Source organism: Rattus norvegicus, chromosome X (genome assembly GCF_021556685.1).
Source record: "Rattus norvegicus strain SHRSP/BbbUtx chromosome X, alternate assembly SHRSP_T2T, whole genome shotgun sequence".
In the NCBI taxonomy this organism is placed as follows: Eukaryota; Metazoa; Chordata; class Mammalia; order Rodentia; family Muridae; genus Rattus; species Rattus norvegicus.
In genome coordinates this window covers 106,669,769-106,695,025 of record NC_141554.1, presented here as the reverse complement: position 1 = coordinate 106,695,025, position 25,257 = coordinate 106,669,769, and the positions used below count along the sequence as shown (strand labels likewise).

Below are 25,257 nucleotides of genomic sequence, written 5' to 3'. Positions count from 1 at the left end.
GGGACAGCTAGAATATTCTAAATAGCATGGCATTAGGACAAATCATATTCATATTTTACCATTTGAGCTCTGGTGACTTAGATGTCAACACATCCCTGTCCTGGATCTCTCTGTTGATACAAAACACAGACATGGAAAATGGACAACATTTCAAATGGTGCCATATAAACCTACTCTCACGTAAATGTGGTCATGGAAAGAGCTCGCACAGCTATCAACTGTGTGAAGGAGACCCCAGATAAGAAGCTGTGTGTGGGCGTAAACACAGGACTGCTGGAAGGAGCCCGCATATTCACAGACTGGTAGACAGGCTGGACTGTCAGCGCTGTGAGGAGATCGGAATCTCATAGGTTCAGAAGCCATTTGTCCTGGGCCGGTTTTCACCTTCAGACACCGCCATTCCTTGCCACACTGCATCTGAACTTGCATCTGAGAATAAAAGCTACATAGAGGCTTTGCATTAACTCCTTATAATAATAAACAAACCCCGTTAGAAGCTATCCACATAGCAGACTACTAGCTTCCCCCAAACCAACAGCTGAGAATGTCATCAGATAGTGTCTTAGACATATACAAACCTTCTCCCAGTTCTCTTTATCTCCTTGATTTATGACTATTTATTTGTGCCGTAAGCGTGTGTGTGTGTCTGTCTGTGTGTGTGTGCTGTAATCATATATACACAGAGACACACACAGAGACACATGAAACTGCTTCTTTTCTCGAACATGGAGTCTGAGATAAGGTAAATCTGTGTTTCCATGCCATGGTTACTCATAAGGCTGCAGCATTAAGTATTTTTTATTTCCTTTAAGACGAGACCCGTGTTTGTTTTCAAGTAACAATAACAACAAGCAGAAAAATCTTTGACTTTTAGGAGAACAGAAATTTTATTCAATACAGAAGAAAAATACCTTAAATCCCCCCCCCAGATGCCACCAAGTGCCCCTCTCTCAACGTTTTGAACCAATGTCCCTTCCTTCCATCCAGACTTGCTCTTGTCTTCTGGTTGCACATCAGGACTAGGCCACAAGGTGGCACCACCACACAAAGAAGCTAAGTGTTCTGAAAGATCTAAAACAAAATCTAGGTGTTGGGATGTACTGGGTGGTAGAATTCTCATCTGGCATGGACTCTGTAACAACAAAAATGTCCTGGCATAGGAGTGTGACTCAGTGGGACAGACTTTGTTGTGCAGGCATTACAAACACAGGCTTCATGTTCACCACACCACAGAGATGAACATATAATAATTCCTTAAAAATCCCAGTTTAACCGGGCATGGTACTGCCTGCTTTTAATTGCAACACTCATGATCCACAAGTAGGCAGATTTCTGTGACTCTGAGGCCAGCCTGTTGTCTATAGCAAGCTGCAGGCCAGTGAGGGCATAGTAAGACTGTCTAAAAATTCTGTTCATGGACCCAAGTACAGAATTTAATTATTCTCTAAACAACAATAGCTTCAAGGCAAGCCGGTGCCAGCCAGGTTTCCACTACAGTAAGAAATGTCAATACTATCTGCTTATAAGGAGAAAAGAGAAGATTTTGCTCCTAGTGTGGAAACCTCTAGTCATGAACTATTTGGCTCTGTGGCTTTTGGTTTTGCACCATTTTCTTTGAGTGCACAGTACAGCAAAAGTCCTCCCGCTCATGATTAGGGAGCATAGACTAAAAAAAGCCGGACAGGGTTCCCAGTATCCTTCACTTCAGAAACATAGGTCTCATTCCACAGGGCCTCAGACAAAGCCTTGCCCGTCAAAATTTTTATCTTGTCTCAGGCGTGTTGCCTTGACAACCAACATTGAACAAATAGGTCATTGAAGAACATCCAAGGTTCACCAGAACATAAGCTAGAGACGTTTATGCTCAGTATCCACATTACAAAAGGCCAGGTCTACGTGGAGCCCTTGGGAAAACTGTCTGTGTCAGGGACGGCAGGAGGAGAGCTAGAGCCAATAGAGAAGCTCACTTAGGATCTGGCAGCTGTGTGCAGAATGTAACAGAGAGGAAGAGACTGCACAGGCATGGCTGCAGAAATGTGGAGAAACTTGTGAAGGGATGGGATGTTGGAGAACAAGCACTCTACGCCCAGAGAGAAACCTCGGCTGTGTGCGGAGCTCAATCTGCGCCGGAACCATTGGATGCAATGCAGGTTTGGGGTGTGCCTGGAGATTTACTGCTCGGAACTGCTCTAACAGTGAACAAGCCATTTTTTACTTCAGATATTTAACTGGAAATAACTTACAGGGAAGCAGCTGTGAGGCCACCTAGTGGCCAGAGTCAGAATTTCCCCTCTGAGAGGCTGCACAGCTGACTGCAGTCTGGACAACAGGAAGAGATGGTATCAGTCCGAGCTTTAGGAATGTTTTAATAATTTATTTCGTTTATGGAGGGAGACCTGAGAGGGAAATAACAGTCTCAACTCACCGGGACCCCTGCGAGCTCCCATACACTGAGCTGAGCCACCAAGCCGACAGCCTACACGAGCTGGTCCGAGGCCTCCAACACAAATACAGTAGAGGACATCTTGGTCTGGCCTCAGTGGGAAAAGATGTGCCTAACCCACGAGAGACTTGAGTCCCCAGGAAAGGGGGAGATCTGTTGGTGTGGGAGCATCCTCTCGGGGACAGAAGGGAGGAGGAAATGGGTGAAGAATTGTGGGAGGGGGTCCATGGCTGAATTTTTTTAATTAAAATATTTTAAAATAATTTGAAAAAAGAATGTTTTTAATCAGTAGAAGAGATCGCTTTTTGACCATCCACTTCTAGGACATCTAACAAGCAGAGTACTCTCTGTAATGAGGGAAATGTGCACTTGGGAGTGTATAATGCTAGAGAGACACAATCACATGCTCAACCACGAGGGCATATGTGCACCCATGCTAACAAAACACTGCTTTTATGGATTTTGTTCCTCCACAGTGTTGACTGCAATGAATGCCTTTTTAATGGTCTGTTTGTCCAAAATACTGTGTTAACCAGCTCACAATTACATTCACAAATATACCTGTTTTTTTTTAAATTATGACATTATTTTCTTGACTACAGAAGTCTAAAAACTGGATAAAATGATCTTGTAGCAATTCTCTCAGTGGCCCAGTTACCTGCTCATGAGTCACACGTGTTTCTTGTCCATAGAATGACAGAGACACACACAGACACACACAGACACACACAGACACACAGACACACAGACACACACACACACACACACACACACACACTTCTGATACAGTACAGTGTGGTCCACATATAGTTACGTCTTCCCACAATTTCCAATTAGTAGAATCACCTCCGTCAAAGCTATTCCTTTCCATTTTACATTCTCATAGTTCATCTGTAACTCACTGGCATTTTTGTTCTAACGTATTAAAAAGGTTGTATGAGCTGCTTGATGAAATTGTCTCCTATCTCACAGTTAGTGATCAAATCTCACAGATAACAATAACTCAGGAAATAGGATTCTTGCATATGTGTGTCCCTTGTTTGATACAGTTCGATGTTTTACACAGTTTGAAGGTAGTTTTAAATCCCAATAATATTCCTATTGTGACTTAAATCAGTTTGATTTCTTTTGTAAAATTTCACAGTACCTAAGGAAGGCTTAGTAGTTGTTCCTAGCGCTGATTCCTTTCAGAGCCCATAGTGAAGGGAAATCCAGGAAAGTTTCCTAGGAGGTGGGGTTGGGACTAAGCTCCAAGTGCCCAAAATTTTGATAATAGGATATTAGCCCCAAAGCTTGAATTACCCAAGATACAATCCACAGACCACAGGAAGCTCAAGAAGAAGGGCGACCAAAGTATGGATGTCTCAGTCCTTCTTAGAAGGGGGAACAATAATATTCATAGGAGGGAATATGGAGACAAAATTTGGAGCAGAGACTGAAGGAATGTCCATTTAGAGCCTGTCCCACCTGGGGGTCCAGCCCATATACAGCCACCAAACCCAGACACTTTTGATGATGCCAAGAAGTGCATGCTGACAGGAGCCTGATATAGCTGTCTCCTGAGAGGCTCTGCCAGAGTATGACAAATGCAGAGGCAGATGCTCACAGACAATTGAACTGAGAACAGGGTCTCCAATGGTGGAGTTAGAGAAAGGGTTGAAGGAGCTATAGGAGTTTGCAACCCCATAAGAACAACAATACCAACCAACCAGAGCTCCCAGAGACTAAACCACCACCCAAAGACCATGGGTAGACCCATGGCTCTAGGTGCATATGTAGCAGAGGATGGCCTTGTTGGCATGAATTGGAGAAGTCCTCAGTCCTGCCAAGGCTCGATGCCCCAGTGTAGGGGAATGTCAGGGTGGGGAGGTGGGAGGGGGTGGGTTGTTGGGTGGGGTAACACTTTCATAGAAGTAGGGGGATGGGGGATGTCATAGGGAGTTTATAGACAGGAAACTGAGAAAGGGGATGGCATTTGAAATATAAATTAAAAAGTCCAATAAAAAAGAAAAAAGGAGAATTTTCACAGCACATTTAAATTCAAGATCTAATTTGCCACTGTTAATTGCAGAATTAGTAAAGCCTCTTTCTATAGAGTAGTGTGTATGCTCTCATGAGCTGAGCTGAGAGAGCCTTCATGGAGAGGTGAGCTGGAGAAAGTCCTGCACCTTGCCAAGGTCAGAGGGCCTTCCTTGTATCCCTGGTTTAGGGTGAATGGAAACTTCTGTTCTTTTGGAAAACTGAGCTACTTCAGACTTCAGTTTGGGAGTTATTTTTCAAAACTTTTCATCTATTCTTTGTTTCATATCATGCACCCCAGTCCTATTCATCTCCCTGTCCCTACTATCTGCCCTCCAGCTTTGTAACATTATCACAAAATAAAAACACAAAGAAACAAAAAAATGAAAATAAGACAAGGCATAGAGAATGTCATTGTGGAAGCTGTGTGAACCTGTCTGCTGGGTTCTTGTGCCGGAGCTGAGTTAAAAGGATCACTGTCTATAAGACTTATCAAACAGAGGATTATTTTCAAAATTTCTCAAGGTCAACAATGAAACTTTGAAAAATGAAAAACACATTCTATATTCTTTTTTTTTTCTTTTTCTTTTTTTCGGAGCTGGGGACCGAACCCAGGGCCTTGCGCTTCCTAGGCAAGCACTCTACCACTGAGCTAAATCCCCAACCCCCACATTCTATATTCTAGTAGGGAAAAACTCAATAGGAATAAAATAAAACCTCTCCACAAATAAACATCTATACTCCATGATTATATTAAAAATATTATCCTTGTCTTTTCTTGCCAACCTAGTTTTTACTTTTTTAGTTTAATTATATGCATATGCGTCTGTCTGTGTGCATTTGAAAATGCGAGTGCAGCGGCACACAACTTCCATTACAGGGTATCAGACTAACTAGCCCTGGAGTTACAGGCTTTGTGAGCCACTCTACATTGGTACAGGGAAATGAACGCAGACCCTCTGTGAAGAGCATGCAGCAAGGGCTCGTTACAGGTGCCCTGCCTCTCCAGTCCTCTTTCTATAGATTTTACGGCCCTTGCAAAATTCATCATTCAAAATACTTATCTCACTTGGGTCTAACTAAAATGCAGAGATTGAAATGTTTCACTTTGAGCCTCTTAGTGGAAGGTTCCATCACTTTCAAATGCCAATTCTGGGAATAAAGGCTGAGGAAATTAAAAAAAAAAACTTTTGCTGGTGATTCATAACAAATTTAAATAGAAGTTATGTTAATCTATCACAAATAACTTCAGACTGCATCAATCTATGCTGTCTTACAAATGAAGGTACTTGTAACGTCCTAAACACCTAGTCAAAAGAACACGGGAGATAGTTCAGCAGCTAAAAGCACCTGCCGCCACATGTGACACCCTGACTTCAGTCCCACAGACACATGGCAGAAAGACAGAACCAACTCCTCCAAGTTGTCCTCTGAACTCCACACACATACATGTGCCACATGCACAAGTTAAAAAAGAAATATCTTTTAAATAGTATATGCTTGAATATTAAATGTGACAAAATATTGAAATGCTTTGCTAGATGGTGCACACTCACACATAGTAGTTGGTTTGATTATGGGATTTTCACAAACGTATTTTTAATTTATAAAAATTTCCTATAAAGGAAATCAGTTGGAACTTTTAGAGACCTCAGACTTTTAATGTACTGAAAAACATAAAGACTGTGGTATTTTTAAAGTCATACTGTTTTACATTTTGTTACTAACATGAGATATTGGGGATAAGCAATGATTATAATTTAATAGTTATGTGTGTGGAGTTGACAGGGGTCAACTGTTCTTTTAGATTTTTATCAACCTGATACCAAATTAGAGTGATGGGGGATGAACTACCTCCATCAGACTGGCCTGTGGGCAAGTCTGTGGGAGCATTTTTTTCTTGATGAATGGTTGGTGAAGGAGGGCCCAGACTACTGTGGGCAGTGCCTCTTGGGCAACTGGTCCTAGGCTGTATAAGACAGTTAGATAAGCAAGCCACGAAACACACTAGACAGCTTTCTTCCATCTTTCCTGCCTCTGCTCCTGTTCAAGTTTCTGCCTTCCTCCAATGATGGGCTGAGACTGGGACTGTAATCCAACATACCTTTCCCCCTCAGTTGCATTTGCATGTGTTTTATAACAGCTATGTAGAAGCAACCTAGTACAGTCACTTAGGTTATATTTCAATCTATTGAGAAGAACACAGCATCTTCTTGCAATAGGAATTCCCTAGAATATCATTCAATGTCAATATGAAAAGGAAACCAGATTCCCTCTTCATTGTGGGGTGTATTTTCACCTCAGGGTACACTGTCCCTGACAGAAACATGTCACCAAGGAAGGAAGGAAGGAAGGAAGGAAGGGAGAGAAGGAGGGAGGGAGGGAGGGAGGGAGGGAGGGAGGGAGGGAGGGAGGGAGGGAGGGAAGAGCAAAAATATGCCAATATTGACAGAGTTGCATCTTCTCCAGTATTCTGCTACTGTTAACGCACTAGTGAGGATTGTACTGCCAAGAGCATGAGATCTCAGCTTATTCAGAGAATATATAAGAAGAATCATATGGGAAAAAGTAAAAGCCAAAAATGAAAATTCAATGAAACAGGTAAGCCTAATTTAAATAACATTTTATTTAATACAAATTGCCAAAATCTGTAATTTTTAACTTGGAAACAATGTAAGGAAAATTGCACATTACATTGGCATTTTAATAGATCTTTAAATTTTGTGCACTATACAATGACACAAGCATTACAAAATATATGAACAAATTTGAAGTATATCACAAGAGAAATATGACACACGAATTATAGCATGTTAGCATGTTTTTCTTACTAACTTGGAAATACAATCTCTTACCACCCAAAGAAAATCAATTTAAAATGTTAACTACCTTGACAGTTATTTCAACAGAAAAACATTATGTGTAAGTTGTTACTTCTGTTCTTTCTGTTACTGGGTCATTGAAATGTCATCGTTTTGGCATTTTAGTATGTGAAAGGGACAAGTGCTCATTTTTTACCTTTACCATGCCTTTGCAATGCAGTCTCCCGTATCAAGAAGTTAACAATACAAGTAAGACCTTATTGTTTCCATGTTCATGTGTGGGAGAAGATGCGTATGCTTGTGTATATGCAAGCAGGAGCTGGATGTTGGCATCTGGTATTTTCTTAAACACTTCTACACATATTTTCTGAGGCAGGATCTCTCATTGCACTTAGAAGGCACTAATTTGTTAGACTGTTTGGCCATGTAACTAAGGTTCATCATTCCTCTACCTTTTCAGCACCAGAGTTACAAATGTACACTTTGGTGCTAAACTTTTTACACATATGCCAGGCATCTGAGCATTGGTGAGCCTGTGTGGTAAGCAACTGGATGGATAAGGCATTTCCTGAGCTCTGTGTAAATTGCTAATTATTGCTGTGGCATACATCGTTTCTAATTAAGTCTAGAATACACAAACTGAATTTTTAGTTATGTCATATTTTGGAGAATGAAGTAAGCCGGCCCTGAGTATTCCCATGTGGCTAGAATGTATCATACCAAATGAGGCACCGTTATTGGAAAAAAATACAGAAGCCAAATATATATAAGGGAACGATTTACACAACTAAGTAAATATACAGTGTTAAGAGAACTAGAGGAAGTAGGAGAAATATTGTGGCAAGGATTCTAAATGCCACCACAAAATTTATGGGAAGAAGGCTGGATACCCAGCTGAACACTTCATGGTGAGTGGTGGAAATTTCACAGTGGGCCTACCTCAAGGAAGTAGGTCATTGTATTTATGTTCTTGAGGGGTATATTGAAATCTCAGGGCCTCTACTACATTCTTTCCCAAACTACTGTTAAATCCTGATAGTTTCCCATAAGCAACCCAAAACAGCCTAAAGTGACTTATGGGATGAAAGGACTGTCTTCAAAACCCACTGCCCTTTTTTACAAACACAGACAGGAAAGGCTGTCATTGTGTTGATTTATGTGTGTGCCCACAAGCATACCAAAGAGTATGGACAGGGATACAGCATAGCAGGAATTGATCATCTTATAAAAATATAAAAGCTACTATTGTCAGTAATCTGTCAATAGTGACAAGAAACTCTTGAAGTCCTTCAGTTTTTGCTAAGTTATGCACTATCCTTCCTAAGTGCAATTCTGTACAACGTAAGAACCTTAAAGATCAAGTCTACGGGTCTAGGAAATAACATTAGTACTTTAATGGTACATGTCAGATTAACACTGTGTTGGACTGTGAAATTTACTCGCAGTAAGTGATCCAGTTCATGTCCTCTCTATGTGCAAGCTCTAGCATTGCTTTCAGTTGTAGCTGTACAATGGCAAGTTTCTGTCTGTCTAAACTGCCCTGAAAATGCCATCTTTCATAGCAATGTACAGGAATAGGGTAAATCACATATTTTAGCTCCTTCATGGGTGTTAAATTATGCATGATATTCACAAGCATAGGCATTGAGATGGGGTTAGAAGCAAAGCCCAGCACACGGAGACGGGTACATCTAATTAGGGCAGGAATAAGAGCAGACATTGCAGAATCACTTATAAGGCAATGGTTTATCTCTAGATGCTGAAGAGTACCAGAGAGATTTATCAGAACAGTGTGAAAGGGCTCAAAGTCACCCCAATACATTGGGTTGTTACTAAGATTTAGTAGCTTTAGGTGGGTGACCTGAGGACTCTGGGACATAAATTTGAAGTCTCTGTACGAAAGATCACAGAATGGCAGATACAAGAAATCCAAACCAGGTGGTAAGATTCTGTAGGGAGAAACAAAAACACTTCCTGAAGAATGAAGATTGAAAAATGAAAGCTATACCTTTACATCTAGAATAAACTATCAATGTGTTAGTGTGTGCTATAGTTTACTTAATAGTTTTGGGACTCTGAGAAAATTAGTTTTCTTGTCTTCTTCCACCTTTCCCCCATTTTTTCTTTTTCTTTTATTTTTTTTTGAGACAGGATATTATGTAGCTCTGCTGTCCTTGAACTATGTAGACCATGGTAACCTTGAACTCACAGAATCTGCCTGCCTTTGTCTCCCAAGTGCTGAGATTAAAAGCATGTGCCAGCAGGCCCTGTTGAAAGTTTGGTTTTCAACACTGAAGTACAATTTCTTTTCATCTTAAGAATGTGTACAATATAAATAGATTATTCTAAGAAATATTAAGAGAAAAATCAATCCACTGAGTACTTACAATATTATATCCATTGTAGATTTTAGTTCACCTTTTTAGGGGGCAGGAGTCAGAAAGAGCAGGCAACTGAAAATTCCCTTTGGGCCAGCCCCTACTTTCATGGTCTATACCTTGGAGATTATAGATTAGCAAAGTAATCTGACATTATAAGCTAAGGACACCTATAGATTATGTACATCTGTGATGTGGCAAAATGTCTTCCTACATCCCAATTCCTGTCCCTCATCCTCTTCCTCCTATCTAGAAGGCTAGTGCATTTGCTTTTCATTTTTCTATTTCTGCACTTACCATAGTACCTGTACATTGCTGGTTGCTTAATTTTTGTAATTCTGTCTTTCTCCAGTTTCACATTCTCAGAGGTGATGAAGTGGAAAGCAAAGGTTTGAGGAACTTAGGAATGCCCAAGAGTGTTTTCTATCCTGTCTCAGTAAGCTATGCAGGGAACCCAGGGTCCTACCCCAAACCCTTACCTGAGAACTCTGTCCAGATGATTTTTGAGGCAGAATGAAGACAAGCTGAGTTCCTTAAGGTGTTCCATACGCTGCAAGTGACTGAGAAAAATCTTAAAGACTTTACCACTCAGAGATCTAAAAGTGACATTAGACAGACTAAGGCTTTCTAGGTGGATCATCCGACACAGGATGCTGGTGATATCACTCAGTGAGCCCCTATCAACTGACAATTGATCAATACATTTGAGATCAAGAAATTTCAGTGTGCATTTGCATTTACACAATTTATCAATTTGCAAATCTCGGCAGCACACATGCAAAGACCCTAAACTCTCCTCAATTTTGTACATAAGCAAAACCAAAAATTCCTTTTCCATTAAGGAGCCATCGAGGGAAAGATCCACTAGTAGTTCTACAGGCCTTGGTAAGAGAGTCTTACACTCTGCATTTACACAACAAAGCTGCCTTTCTATTTTTGTGATAGAGCGGTCAGAATAAGCACAAGAATAAAAACAGGAAGGTGTTTTGGTGCTGACTTCAGGGCATGTGATCCTACAGTCAGTGTCTTGCCTTAAATCTAGGATCCTCAATTTAGGTCCCCTGTAAGGATAAGAGGAGATTTTATATGAGAAACAGCAAATGATAATGAAACCCGGAAGGATCGATGAAGGTATATAAGAATGACACAAGCATAACAAATCCTCGTATGCACAGCTGCCACTCCTTATGCTAACCACCAATAATTCTTTCCCATGAAAATCTGACCTCCTTTCCCCCATCTTTTATACACCTTAAACTGTCTCCAGTCTTAAAGTTCCTGTCTTTTATGTAGTAACACCTGTTATATAAACCCATCAAGAGTATCCTCAATAAAATAGATTTTGTAACAAACATTGAAGGCAATAGTCTTCAATTTAAGTGTGGAGCCAATAACCTCACAACAAATCTTCAGCAAACACTAGATACTACTTCCAGGACAGCAGTAAGGTATGGTATAACCTCCCGTGTCTTACCATGTCTTTGCTATACAGTCTTACCGAGAAGAAGAGGACGGTGCAGGATATACTGGAAGATTCTCAATCATGGCTTTTAGGAGTTCATGTTGAGGCTCCTGTATGCTTAATGACCCAATATGGAGACAGTAATAGGGCCAAACTTTAACCATAGCACTCAATACATTCTTATGCCCACCCTCAAAGGCAGCAATGAACAACGGAACAAAAAGCTCTCTTGGAATCTCCTCCAGAGCTTGGATTGCTGCAGACTCCTCATTGAGTAGACTATGTATAGCAAGCTCCAACAGTTTGTTTGGGGTCTTTACATCCATCTTTGTGAACCTGCACCAGGATGAGAAACAATTAGAAGTTCTGGGAAAACACACACAGTGCTAGTGAAGTAGAAATTAGTTAAAGAATAAATGGTAAATCAGATGATCATTACTAATACATCTACTGTAGTCACCGACTAGAAATTTACTCTTAAGTGTAAATGGTGTATGTGTGTGCTTCTTCTTGGAGAATACCTACTCCCTCACATGTATATATAGATATATGTTTATGATAAAACACAATTAGAAGTGGGTAGTTAATAAGCAGAAATCAAATGCGGTCACTGAGCTACATGGCTCCATGATAAAGGAAAGATAAACCTGCACAAAAGTGGTACAACAGAAAATTTTAAAACACAAAATTGTGATTAAAGAGAATAAGAATTACATTCTAGCCCATCCAACCTATTGCTATATTTGTGGCAGATGAAGACACACCAAAATGGTACAAGATACACATGAAGGAAGATGATTAATAACTTAAACTTGATGTCAAGCATATTCAGAAAAACTAGTCACAAATTGAGCCTGCAGATGAAAAAGCAAACAGAAAAGTGAAAGAGTGGGATACAGTTTAGGGCAAAGACTTAAAAAAAACTGTTCAGTATTTTGTCACATATGTGGAAAAGAAATAGAGAATCTGATAATGCAATACTGATTTCTAGGGTTTGAGACTGGTTCTAGGGTTGGGGTGACAAAGCAGAGTTAGATATGATTCATGTAAGCTAGAGGCTAGTATGGACATATCACAGTGAATCTCATTAAGATGTTATGAATATGTATTAAAATAATAAATATCAAATGAATATAAAATAATTGACATAGATGGCTTAAAACTGCGATCTTTGAAACACAGACTGAGAATAAATAAGTCAATGTGGATACAAGAAGTATTCAAGAATATTTGTTAATATAGAGAAAAGACATGAACTAGTCCCACAGCTCTCTGTACCCAAATCCTGTCGGGGAGAGAGCTGGACTCTCAGAAGTACGGACAATCCTGAGAGCTCAGGGGAGACCACCATTTCTGCTCACATTCCTGGCCCAAGAGGAACCTGCCTAGTGCCCTATGGATATAGGAACATAGGAGTAGTCAGTGGCAGGAACTTTCCGGTTTCTGCTGGTGCCCAGAACTGAACCACTACTACAGCTCTCTGTACCCAAATCCCTTGGTGGAGAGAACTAGACTTTCAGAAATTTGGACAATGCTGAGAGCTCAGGGGACACTGACACTTCTGCTCACATGCCTGGCCCAAGAGGAACTCACCTAGTGCCTTTGTGCCCTCTGGGCACAGGAACCTAGGAGCAGTCAAGGGCAGGGATCTTCCAGGTTCTGCCTGAGCCCAGAGCTGAAAGCCAGTCTCCAGGAGCACCGACACACCTGAGAGCAGAGTTAAAACCAACTCTTCTGCTCCAAGTGACCCACATTGTGGCCTGTGGACACACAAAAGCAGGAGCAGTCTGGGACAGGACATTTCCGGTTTCTGCCTGCACCCTGAGCTGAACTGCTCCCACAGCTCTCTGTACACAAATCCCATGGGAGAGAGATCTGGACTATCAAAAGGGTGAACAAGCATGACAGCTCAGGAGAGACCACTACTTCTGCTCACATTCCTGGTCCAAGAGGAACCTGCCCTTTGGATATGGGAAACTAGGAGCAGTCAGGGGGCAGGACCCTTCTAGTTTCTGCCTGTGTCCAGACCTGAAAGCCAGTTGAGAGGAGCTCCAATACAACTGGGAGCAGAGGTAAGAACAACTCTTCTACTCCAAGCGACCCGCCTGGAGGCTTCAGAACACACAAACCAAGGAGCAGTTCTCTGTTTCCAGATCTAGCTGAAAGCAAACAGGTCTACAGGAGTGCTGACACACAGGCTTACAGGAGGCTCAAGTCACTGTCAGAGACAGCAAGACAAGCTAACATCAGAGACAACCTGATGGCAAGAGGCAAGCACAGGAACCTAAACAATAGAAACCAAGACTACTTGGCATCATCAGAGCCCTTCCACCAAAGTTATTCCACCAAAGCAAATACTGGATATCCAAATGCACCAGAAAAGCAAGATTTGGATTTAAAATCACATCTCATGATCATGATAGAGGACTTTAAGAAGGACATAAAGAACTCCCTTAAAGAAATACAGGACAACACAGGTAAACAGGTAGAAGCCCTTAAAGAGAAAACACAAAAAACCCCTTAAAGAATTACAGGAAAGCACAACCACACATGTGAAGGAATTGAACAAAACCATACAGGATTTAAACATGGAAATAGAAATGATAAAGAAATCACATAGGGAGACAATCTTAGAGATAGAAAACCTAGGAAAGAGATGCAAGAATCACTAACAAAATACAAGAGATAGAAGAGAGAATCTCAGGGGTAGACGGTACCATAGAAAACATTGAAACATCCCTCAAAGAAAATGTAAAACATAAAGAGCTACTAACCAAAAACATCCAGGAAATCCAGAACACAATGAAGAAGGTCAAACCTAAAGAAATTGGTATAGGAGAGAGCAAAGACTCTCAATTTAAAGGGCCAGTAAATACCTTCAACAAAATTATAGAAGAAAACGTCCCTAACCTAAATAAAGAGATGCCCATAAACTTAGACGAAGCCTACAGAACTCCAAATACATTGGACTAGAAAAGAAATTTCTCACAGCATATAATAGTCAAAAAACAAATGCACAAAATAAAGAAAGAACATTAAAAGTAGTAAGGGGGAAATGTCAAGCAATATATAAAGGTGGATCTATCAGAATTATACCAGACTTTTCACCAGAGACTGTGTCATACAGACTGTAAGAGAACACAAATGCAAGCACAGGCTACTATATCCAGCAAAACTCTCAATTAACATAGATGCAAAATCCAAGATATTTCATGACAAGACAAAATTTACATAATATCTTTCCACAAATCTAGCCCTACAAAGGATAATAGATGCAAAACTCCAACACAAGGAGGGAAAATACACTCTAGAAAAAGCAAGAAAATAATCTCTTTGCAATGAAACCAAAAGAGGAGAGCCACACAAACATAATTCTACCTCTAACAACAAAAATAACAAGAAACAACAATCACTATTATTTAGTATCTCTTAACATCAATGGAACCAATTCCCCAATAAAAAGACATAGACTAACAGACTGGATACATAAAGAGGACCCAGCATTTTGCTGCACGCAGGCAAAACCTCAGAGACAAAGACAGACCCTACCTCAGAGTAAAAGGCTGAAAAACAATTTTCCAAACAAATGGTCCCAAGAAACAAGATGGAGTAGCCATTCAAATATTGACTTTCAAACAAAAGTTATCAAAAAACATAAGGAAGGACACTTCATATCATCAAAAGAAAAATCCACCAAGATGAACTCTCAATCCTGAATATCTATGCTTCAAATGCAAGGGCACCTACATTCATAAAAGAAACCTTAATAAGGCTCAAAGCACACATTACTCCTCACACAATAATAATATTGGGAGATTTCAATATCCCATTCTGATCAATGAACTGATCATGTAAACAGAAAATATACAGACACATAGAGAAACTAAAAGAAGCTATGAGCCAAATGGATTTAATAGGTATTTATAGAAAATTTCATTCACAACAAAAGGATATACCTTCTTTTCATCACCTAATGGTACCTTCTCCCAAATCGACCATATAATTGGTCACAAAACAGGCCTCAACAGATACAGGAAGATAGACACAATCCCATGCATCCTATCAGATCACCACAGACTAAGGCTGGTCTTCAGTAACAACAAAAACGATAGAAAGCCCATATATATATATGGAAGTTGAACAATGCTCTACTCAATGATAACTCAGTCAAGGAATAAAAAAAGAAAGAAATTAAATACTTCTTAGAATTTAATAAAAACAAAGTCACAACATACCCATGCTCATGGATTGGCAGAATAATATAGTAAAAATGGCCATTTTGCCAAAAGCAATCTACAGATTCAATGCACTCCCCATCAAAATTCCAACTAAATTCTTCATAGAGTTAGAAAGACTAACTTGCAAATTCATTTGGAATAACAATAAAACAGGATAGTGAAAGCTATCCTCAACAATAAAAGAACTTCAGGGGTAATCATAATCCCTGACCTCAAGCTGTATTACAGAGCAACAGTGATAGAAACTGTATGGTATTGGTATAGAGAAAGGCAGGTAGATCAATGGCATAGAATTTGAGACCCAGAAATGAACCCACACACCTATGGTCACTTGATATTTAAATCAAGTGGAATAAAAGACAACATTTTCAACAAATGGTGCTGGTTCAACTGGAGGTCAGCATGTAGAAGGATGCAAACCAGCCATTCTTATCACCCTATACAAAACTCAAGTCCAAGTGGATCAAGATCCTCCACATAAAACCAGATACACTCACAGTAATAGACAAAAAAATGGGGAAGAGCCTCTAACACATAGGCATTGGGGAAAATCTCCTGAATAAAACACCAATGGCTTATGCTCTAAGATCAAGAATTGACAAATGGGACCTCATAAAACTGCAAAGCTTCTGTAAGGCAAAGGACACTGTCATTAGGACAAAATGGCAACCAACATATCAGGAAAAGATCTTTACCAATTCTACATTCAATAGAGGGCTAATATCCAAAATATACAAAGAACTCAAGAAGTTAGATTCTAAAGAGCCATAAAACCCTATTAAAATGGGGTACAGAGCTAAACAAAGAATTCTCAGCTAAGGAATATCAAATGGCTGAGATGTACCTAAAAAATGTTCAACATCCTTAATCATCAGGGAACTGCAAATCAAGACAACCCTGAGATTCCACCTCACACCAGTCTGAGTGGCTAGGATCAAAAACTTAGGTGACAACAGGTACTGGCAAGGATGTAGAGAAAGAGAATCACTTCTCCATTTTTGGTATGATTGGAAGCTGGTACAACCAGTCTGAAAATCAGTCTGTAGGTTCCTCAGAAAATTGGAGATTGCACCACCTGAGGACCCAGCTATACCACTCCTGGGCATATACCCAAAGGATGCTGCAACATACAACAAGGACACATGCTCCACTATGTTCATAGCAGCCGAATTTCTAATAGCCAGAAGCTGGAAATAACCAAGATGTCCTCCAACACGGGAATGGATACAGAAAATGTGGTACATTTACACAATGGAGTAATTACTCAGCTATCAAAAACAATGACTTCATTAAATTCATAGGCAAATGGATGGAACTAGAAAATATGCTGAATGAGGTAATCCAAGCACACACACACACACACACACACACACACACACACACACACACACACACACACATACATCCCCACACATGATATGCACTCACTGATAAGTGGATGTCAGCTCAAAAGTTTGGATTACCCAAGATACAATACACAGACCACATGAAGCTCAAGAAGAAGGATGACCAAAGTGTGGATGCTTTAGTCCTTCTTAAAAAGGGGAACAACAGTATTCATATGAGGAGATATGGAGACAAAGTTTGGAGCAGAGACTGAAGGAATGGCCATTCAGAGTCTGCCCCACATGGGGATCCAGCCCACATACATACACCGACCAAGCCCAGACAATATTGCTGATGCCTATTAAGGCACTCTGACAGGAGTCTGAAATAGCTGTCTCCTGCAAAGCTCAGCCAGAGAGTGACAAAGACCGAGTCGAATGCTAGCAACAAACCATAGAACTAAGAACAGAGTCCCCATTAGAGGAGTTAGAGAAAGGAGTGAAGGAGTTGAAGGGACTTCCAACCCCATAAGAACAACAATACCAACCAACCAGAGCTCCAAGGGACTAAACCACCATCCAAAGTGTACACATGGACAGACCCATGGCTATAGCTGCATATGGAGCAGAGGATGGCCTTGTTGTGCACCAATGGGAGGAGAAGCCCTTGGTCCTGCCAAGGCTGGACCTCCCAGTGTAGGTGAATATCAGGGCGGGGAGGTGGAAAGGGGATCGTTGGGGAGGGGGAACACCTTTATAGAAGGAGAAGGAAGGGGATTGAATAGGGAGCTTATGGATCGGAAACCAGGAAAGGGAATATCATTTGAAATGTAAATAAAAATATCCAGTAAAAATAAATGATGAGAGAAAACATAAAAGGAAAGAATCTAGTTACATATAAAAGAGTTCAAATGCTCCTACCTTTTCCTTCTTCTGCTGTAACAACGTCAACAACAACAGAAGCAACAGCAGAAACAACAGCAACTATAAACCCTCGAAAAGGCCTACATAACATTGAAGAACAGACAATAGCATGGTTAAATTAGATAGACTATAAAAATGTAGTATTATATGAAGAAGAAAAATGAAGGAAAATTCCAGGCAAAAACATTAAACCACCAGACAACCAAATTTCTGTTACTTCTCACCTACTTAGTGTAGTACTTTGCCACAGTACACATTATGCCACTGACCTTAGCTAAAATAACTTGATGATGAAGATAAAATTATTATAGTTAAGAACAAAGCAGTGTTACATTTTCTTGAGACTTCAGGGATTTCAATTTCTGGGAGAGAATATTTAAGTCGTCTTCAAAACATGTTCCAAGGTCTCAAAAGATGGTCTTCTGTTATAACTCAGGGTGCAAGAGAGTTTAATTATATCCTACTTGTGACAAACTTTCTTTTGTATGAACCAAAAGTCAAACAGCCTTGAAACAAAGGGACTGGGCAGTCTCGGCAAGCACAGTGGCTGATTTCACACACTGTTACAAATGTTAGGAAAACATATTCAAGAATTTGCTCTTTGTGCTATACTACAAGGTCACCACATTCCCAGGATTATCTGCAAATATTACATTATTTTGGTTCAAATTTATTTGTGGATGTGCCTAATATAACCAAATAAGGATTCTGGATTCCATTGAAGAGATTGTGGAACAATGGTAATAAAATTTGACTTTTCCCTGAGAAACTCAACATTTAAAAAAAGTCAGTTCTCCCTAGGTTGATGTATAAATGTAATGCAATTTCAAAAATACCTACAAACATTTTATGGAGTTAGACAGCCTGATGGTAAAGTTCATAAGAACAGCTAAGAAGAGCAGCCCTCTGGGTCAAGCCAAGTTACCCCGAGCAACCTGACAGCCCAGGGGGACCACCAATCTCCCACTGCCTCTCTTCTACCTACACCAGACTCTTGAACCATACAGGTAAGCTTCCATTCCCCCACCAATCTTCCCTGCTGGCTGAGCCCTCTGTGGCACACCAAGCTGCCCTGAGCAGCCTGTTGTCTCCAGCTGCCCTCCCCTCACTTTATCAAACCTGAGACTCCTGAACCATACAGGTTACCTTCCCTTTTCCCCACCCATGTATCCAACTCTGCCTGAGCCCCATCATCTTTCCTGTCTGCACCTTCATCTGAACCCTTGGCAGATCAAAGTGCCTTCCTCTGGACACCAAATCCAGCCTGTGTCACTGGAGGTCTGCTCTAACCAGGGACATGGGGTCAGAGGAGGCTTGCTATAACAAGGGACACAGGAAGTCTGCCCTAACCAGAGACAGCACTGCCTTCTTCCTAGAAGGCCTGCTCTAACCCAAGTTATACAGCTCTACCTGCCTCCAAAGGAGGCCTGCTCCAGTCTGAGACACCCAGGCCAACTAACACCAGGGATAACCAAATGTTGAGGCAAGCACAAGAACAGAAGTCAATGTAATTTGGCATCATCAGAACCCAATTTTCTTCCTACAGGTATCCCCAGATACTGTAACACATCTGAAGAGCAAGACTGTAACCTAAAAATCCCATCTAATGAAGGTGATAGAGGCCTTTAAGGAGAATATAAATAACTCCCTTAAAGAAAGCAAACAGGTAGAAGCCCTTAAAGAGGAAACAAATAAATCCCTTAAAGAAAGCAAACAGGTAGAAGCCCTTAAAGAGGAAACAAATAAATCCCTTAAAGAAATACAGGAAAATACAAACAGGTGAAGGATTTAAATAAAACAGTCCAAAATCACCCCTTGGGAGAGAGAGCTCACTGCCCGGACAGGTGGGCACTCCTGAGACTGCAGAGCGGGAGAGACCACCAACACTGCCCACCCCTGCCCACATCCCTGGCCCAAGAGGAAACTGTATACGGCCTCTAGGGACCGGAAGATAGGGGCACTTGAACAGCAGATCCCCCACAGTCCAGACACCGCCCGGACCTGAAGGGAACTAGTCAACAGTTCTCTGCATCCAAATCCCATGGGATGGAGAGCTAAACCTTCAGAGGGGCAAATATACCTGGGAAGTCAGAAGAGACTACACTCTGCCCACATTTCTGACTCCAGAGAAAAACACCTAATACCATCTGGGACCCCAGTGCACGGGGTCCCCAGGAAAAGGCAGCTCAGGCCCTCCTGGTTGCCGCCCTCACTGAGAGCTGAAAAGCAGCCCTCCAGGAGCCACTTCAGTCGCGGGACCACAGGTAAGAGCAACTTTTCTGCTCCAAGCAACCTGCCTGGTAGAATCAGGACACAAGCCCACAGTAACAGCTGAAGACCAGTAGACAGGAAAGACTGCACGCCCGAAAGCAGAACACTCTGTTCCCATAACTGGCTGAAAGAAAACAGGAGCACAGGTGTACAGCACTCCTGACACATAGGCCTATAGGACAGTCTAGCCACTGTCAGAAATAGCAGAACAAGGTAACACCAGAGACAACCTGATGGCGAGAGGCAAGTGGGGAACTTAAGCAACAGAAACCAAGACTACATGGCATCATCGGAGCCCAATTCTCCCACCAAAGCAAACACTGAGTATCCAAACACACCAGAAAAGCAAGATCTAGTTTCAAAATCATATTTGATCATGATGCTGGAGGACTTCAAGAAAGACATGAAGAACTCCCTTAGAGAAACGGAGGAAAACATAAATAAACAAGTAGAAGCCTATAGAGAGGAATCACAAAAATCCCTGAAAGAATTCCAGGAAAACACAATCAAACAGGTGAAGGAATTAAAAATGGAAATAGAAGCAATAAAGAAAGTACACAGGGAAACAACCCTGGATATAGAAAATCAAAGGAAGAGACAAGGAGCCGTAGATACAAGCATCACCAACAGAATACAAGAGATAGAAGAGAGAATCTCAGGAGCAGAAGATTCCATAGAAATCATCAACACAACGGTCAAAGAAAATGTAAAACGGAAAAAGCTACTGGTCCCAAACATACAGGGAATCCAGGACTCAATGAAAAAATCAAACATAAGGATGATAGGCATAGAAGAGAGTGAAGACTCCCAACTGAAAAGGCCAGTAAATATATTCAACAAAATTATAGAAGAAAACTTCCTTAATCTAAAGAAAGAGATACCCATAAACATACAAGAAACATACAGAACTTCAAATAGATTGGACCAGAAAAGAAATTCCTCCCATCACATAATAGTCAAAACACCAAATGCACAAAACAAAGAAAGAATATTAAAAACATGAAGGGAAAAAGGTCAAATAACATTTAAAGGCAGACCTATCAGAATCACACCAGACTTCTCACCAGAGACTATGAAAGCCAGAAGATCCTGGACAGATGACATACAGACCCTAAGAGAACACAAATGCCAGCCCAGGTTACTGTATCCTGCAAAACTCTCAATTAACATAGATGGAGAAACCAAGATATTCCATGACAAAACCAAATTTACACAATATCTTTCCACAAATCCAGCCCTACAAAGGATAATAAATGGTAAAGCAGAACACAAGGAGGCAAATTACACCCTAGAAAAAGCAAGAAACCAATCGTCTTGGCAACAAAACAAAGAGAAGAAAAGCACACAAACATAATCTCACATCCAAATATGAATATAACAGGAAGCAATAATCACTATTCCTTAATATCTCTCAACATCAATGGTCTCAACTCCCCAATAAAAAGACATAGATTAACAAACTGGATACGCAATGAGGACCCTGCACTCTGCTGCCTACAGGAAACATACCTCAGAGACAAAGACAGACACTAACTCAGAGTGAAAGGCTGGAAAACAACTTTCCGAGCAAATGGTCAGAAGAAGCAAGCTGGAGTAGCCATTCTAATATCAAATAAAATTGATTTTCAACCAAAAGTCATCAAAAAAGATAAGGAAGGACACTTCATATTCATCAAAGGAAAAATCCACCAAGATGAACTCTCAATCCTAAATATCTATGCCCCAAATACAAGGGCACCTACATACATAAAAGAAACCTTACTAAAGCTCAAAGCACACATTGCACCTCACACAATAATAGTAGGAGATTTCAACACCCCACTCTCATCAATGGACAGATCATGGAAACAGAAATTAAACAGAGACATAGACAGAGTAAGAGAAATCATGAACCAAATGGACTTCACAGATATTTATAGAACATTCTATCCTAAAACAAAAGGATATACATTCTTCTCAGCTCCTCATGGTATTTTCTCCAAAATTGACCATATAATTGGTCAAAAAACGGGCCTCAACAGATACAGAAAGATAGAAATAATCCCATGCGTGCTATCGGACCACCACGGCCTAAAACTGGTCTTCAATAACAATAAGGGGAAAACGCCCACATATACGTGGAAATTGAACAATGCTCTACTCAATGATAACCTGGTCAAGGAAGAAATAAAGAAAGAAATCAAAGGCTTCTTAGACTTTAATGAAAATGAAGGTACAACATACCCAAACTTATGGGACACAATGAAAGCTGTGCTAAGAGGAAAACTCATAGCTCTGAATGCCCGCAGAAAGAAACAAGAGAGAGCACATATCAGCAGCTTGACAGCACACCTAAAAGCTCTAGAACAAAAAGAAGCAAATACACCGAGGAGGAGTAAAAGGCAGGAAATAATCAAACTCAGAGCTGCAATCAACCAATTCGAAACAAAAAGGACCATACAAAGAATCAACAGAACCAAAAGCTGATTCTTTGAGAAAATCAACAATATAGATAGCCAGACTAACGAGAGGACACAGAGAGTGTGTCCAAATTAACAAAATCAGAAATGAAAAGGGAGACATAACTACAGAATCAGAGGAAATCCAAAAAATCATCAGATCCTACTACAAAAGCCTATATTTAACAAAACTTGAAAATCTTCAGGAAATGGACAATTTCCTAGACAGATACCAGGTACCAAAGTTAAATCAGGAACAGATAAAACATTTAAGCAACCTCATAACTCCTAAAGGAATAGAAACAGTCAATAAAGGTCTCCCAGCCAGAATACAGCAAATACATAGGTGAATGCTATCATTAAACCGCTGAACTGAGAACGGGACCCCCGTTGAAGGAATCATAGAAAGGACTGAAAGAGCTTGAAGGGGCTTGAGACCCCATATGAACAACAATGCCAACCAACCAGAGCTCCCAGGGACTAAGCCACTATCCAAAGACTATTCATAGACTGACCCTGGGCTCCAACCTCATAGGTAGCAATGAATGGCCTAGTAAGAGCACCAGTGGAAGGGGAAGCCCTTGGTCCTGCCAAGACTGAACCCCCAGTGAACGGGATTGTTGGGGGGAGGGTGGTAATGGGGGGAGGATGGGGAGGGGAAGCACATATAGAAGGGGTGGGGAAGGGTTTAGGGGGATGTTAGCCAGGAAACTGGGAAGGGGAATAAAAATCGAAATGTAAAAAAGAAATAGTCAAGTTAATAAAGATAAAATTTAAAAAATTACATAAAAAGTAAAAATAAATATTTTTACATTAAAATAAACAGTCCAAAATCTACAACTGCAAATAGAAACAATAAAGAAATCACAAATGGAGGCAATCCTGGATATGGAAAACCTAGGAAAGAAACCAGGAGCTACAGATGTAAGCATCACCAACAGAATACAAAGAGTAGAAGAGAGAATCTCAGGTGTACAAGATACAATAGAAGGTATCTACACGTTGGTCAAAGGAAAAAAATACATAGATATAGGTGGAAGGTGGGGAGGGGATAGGGGGTTCATGGAGGGGAAACTGGAAAATGTAAATAAATAAAATAACCAAATATATATATATATATATATATATATATATATCCAAGTGTAAAAAAAAAATCCTCTGAGAGGCCCAGCTGACCAAGACAGACACAGATATTTACACCCAACAAATGGACTGAAGTCAGGAACCCTTGTGGTTGAATTAGGGAAAGGCTGGAAGACATTATGGAGTATGGCAACCCCAGCAGTCTCAACTAACCTCTCCCAAATCTCTCAGACACTGAGCCACAAACCAGGCAGCATACACTGGCTGGTCTGAGGCCTAGACACATATACAACAGAGGACTGCCCGGTCTGGCCTCAATGAAAGATCCAGCACCTAACCCTCAAGAGACTTGAGCCCCCAGGGATTGGGGAGGTCTGGTGGAGTGGGGGGTAGGGACATCCTCTTGGAGACAGGGGGAGGAGGACTGGGATGAGGGACTGTCAGAGTAGGGACAGGGAGGTGGATAATGGCTGAACTGTATAAAACCATCCCAAGAGAACACAGGGACAGACCTATCGCTCCATCTGCATATGTATAAGAGGATGGCCTTGTCTGGTATCAATGGGAGGAGAGGCCCTTGATCCTGTCAGGGCCTGATGCCCCAGTATAGGGGAATGTTAGGACAGAGAGGTGGGAAGGAGTGGGTGGGTGGGTGAGGGAGCACCCTCGTAGAAGCAGGGCAGGGGATGGGATACTGGGTTTTGGAGGGAAAACTGCTAAAGGGTATAATATTTGAAATGTAAATAAAAATATTCTCATAAAAAAGGAATGCTAACATCACCAGACCCCCCTCCCCCAAAGATTAAAGATAATAAAGAAAAAAAGAAAAGAAGTTCCTAACCCAGAACATTCAGGAAATTTGGAACACAACAAAAAGATCAAACCTGAAAATAATAGGAATAGAAGAGGGCAAAGATTACCATTCCATAGGGACAGAAAACAGCTTCAACAAAATCATAGAAGAAAACTTCCCTAACTTAAAGAAAGAGATGGCTATAAATGTATAAAAAGCCTACAGAACACCAAATAGATTGGACCAGAAGAAACATACGCCTGCCATAAAATAATCAAAACCATTAAATGTACAGAACAAAGTAAGAATATTAAAAGCCAGAAGGGGAAAAGGCCAAATAATGTATAAAGACAGACCTATCAGAATTACACCAGTCTCAAAAGATTCTAAAAGCCAGAAGATGTCACACAAACAATAAGAGACCATAGATGCCAGCCCACCAAGTTTATCAATCATTATAGATGGAGAAACCAAGATATTCCATGACAATACCAAGCTTAAACAGTATCTTTCTACTAATCCAGTCCTACAGAAGATACTAAAAACTCCACCACCAGGAGGGAAACTATACCCAAGAAAATGCAAGAAATTATCACACAACAAACCCAAATGAGAATCAAACACACACATAATGCCACCTTCAACAACAAAAATAACAGGAAGCAACAATCATTGTTCTTTAATATCCCTCAACCTAAACAGACTCAATTCCCCAATAAAAAGATACAGGCTAACAGACTGGATATATAAACAGGACCTATTATTTTACTGCATACAGGAAACATACTTCAGCAACAAAGACAGACACTACTTCAGAATGAAGAGCAGGAAAAAAATTTCCAAGCATATAGCCCCAAGAAACAAGCTGGTGTCACCATTCTAATATCCGATAAAATAGACTTCCAACCAAAAGTAATCAAAAGAGACGGAGAAGAACACTTTTATGCTTGTCAAAGAAAAAAATCAACATCTAATAGCCCAAATGCAAGGACACCCACATTTGTAAAAGAAACTTTACTGAAGCTCAAAGCACACATTGAAACTCACACAATTAGAATGGC

General features: G+C 40.6%; 1 protein-coding gene across 3 annotated transcripts in view; it reads right to left on the bottom strand.

Annotated features, from left to right (window-relative positions):
- Window positions 1-7,065: 7,065 nt before the first annotated feature.
- Pramel (preferentially expressed antigen in melanoma-like) overlaps window positions 7,066-25,257 on the bottom strand; it is a 35,824-nt gene continuing 17,632 nt past the window's right edge. Inside the window, exons 6-8 of one of the 3 annotated variants that reach the window (NM_001419568.1) lie at window positions 11,161-11,460; window positions 10,142-10,723; window positions 7,066-9,233 (exon numbers count right to left, since the gene is read on the bottom strand). In NM_001419568.1, the coding sequence (NP_001406497.1) occupies window positions 8,720-9,233; window positions 10,142-10,723; window positions 11,161-11,450 (1,386 nt within the window). In that variant the 5' untranslated portion in view covers window positions 11,451-11,460 and the 3' untranslated portion in view covers window positions 7,066-8,719. Of the gene's footprint in view, window positions 9,234-10,141; window positions 10,724-11,160; window positions 11,488-25,257 lie in introns of those variants that run through there. The other 2 variants (XM_087600591.1, XM_087600592.1) reach the window with 2 other exon arrangements.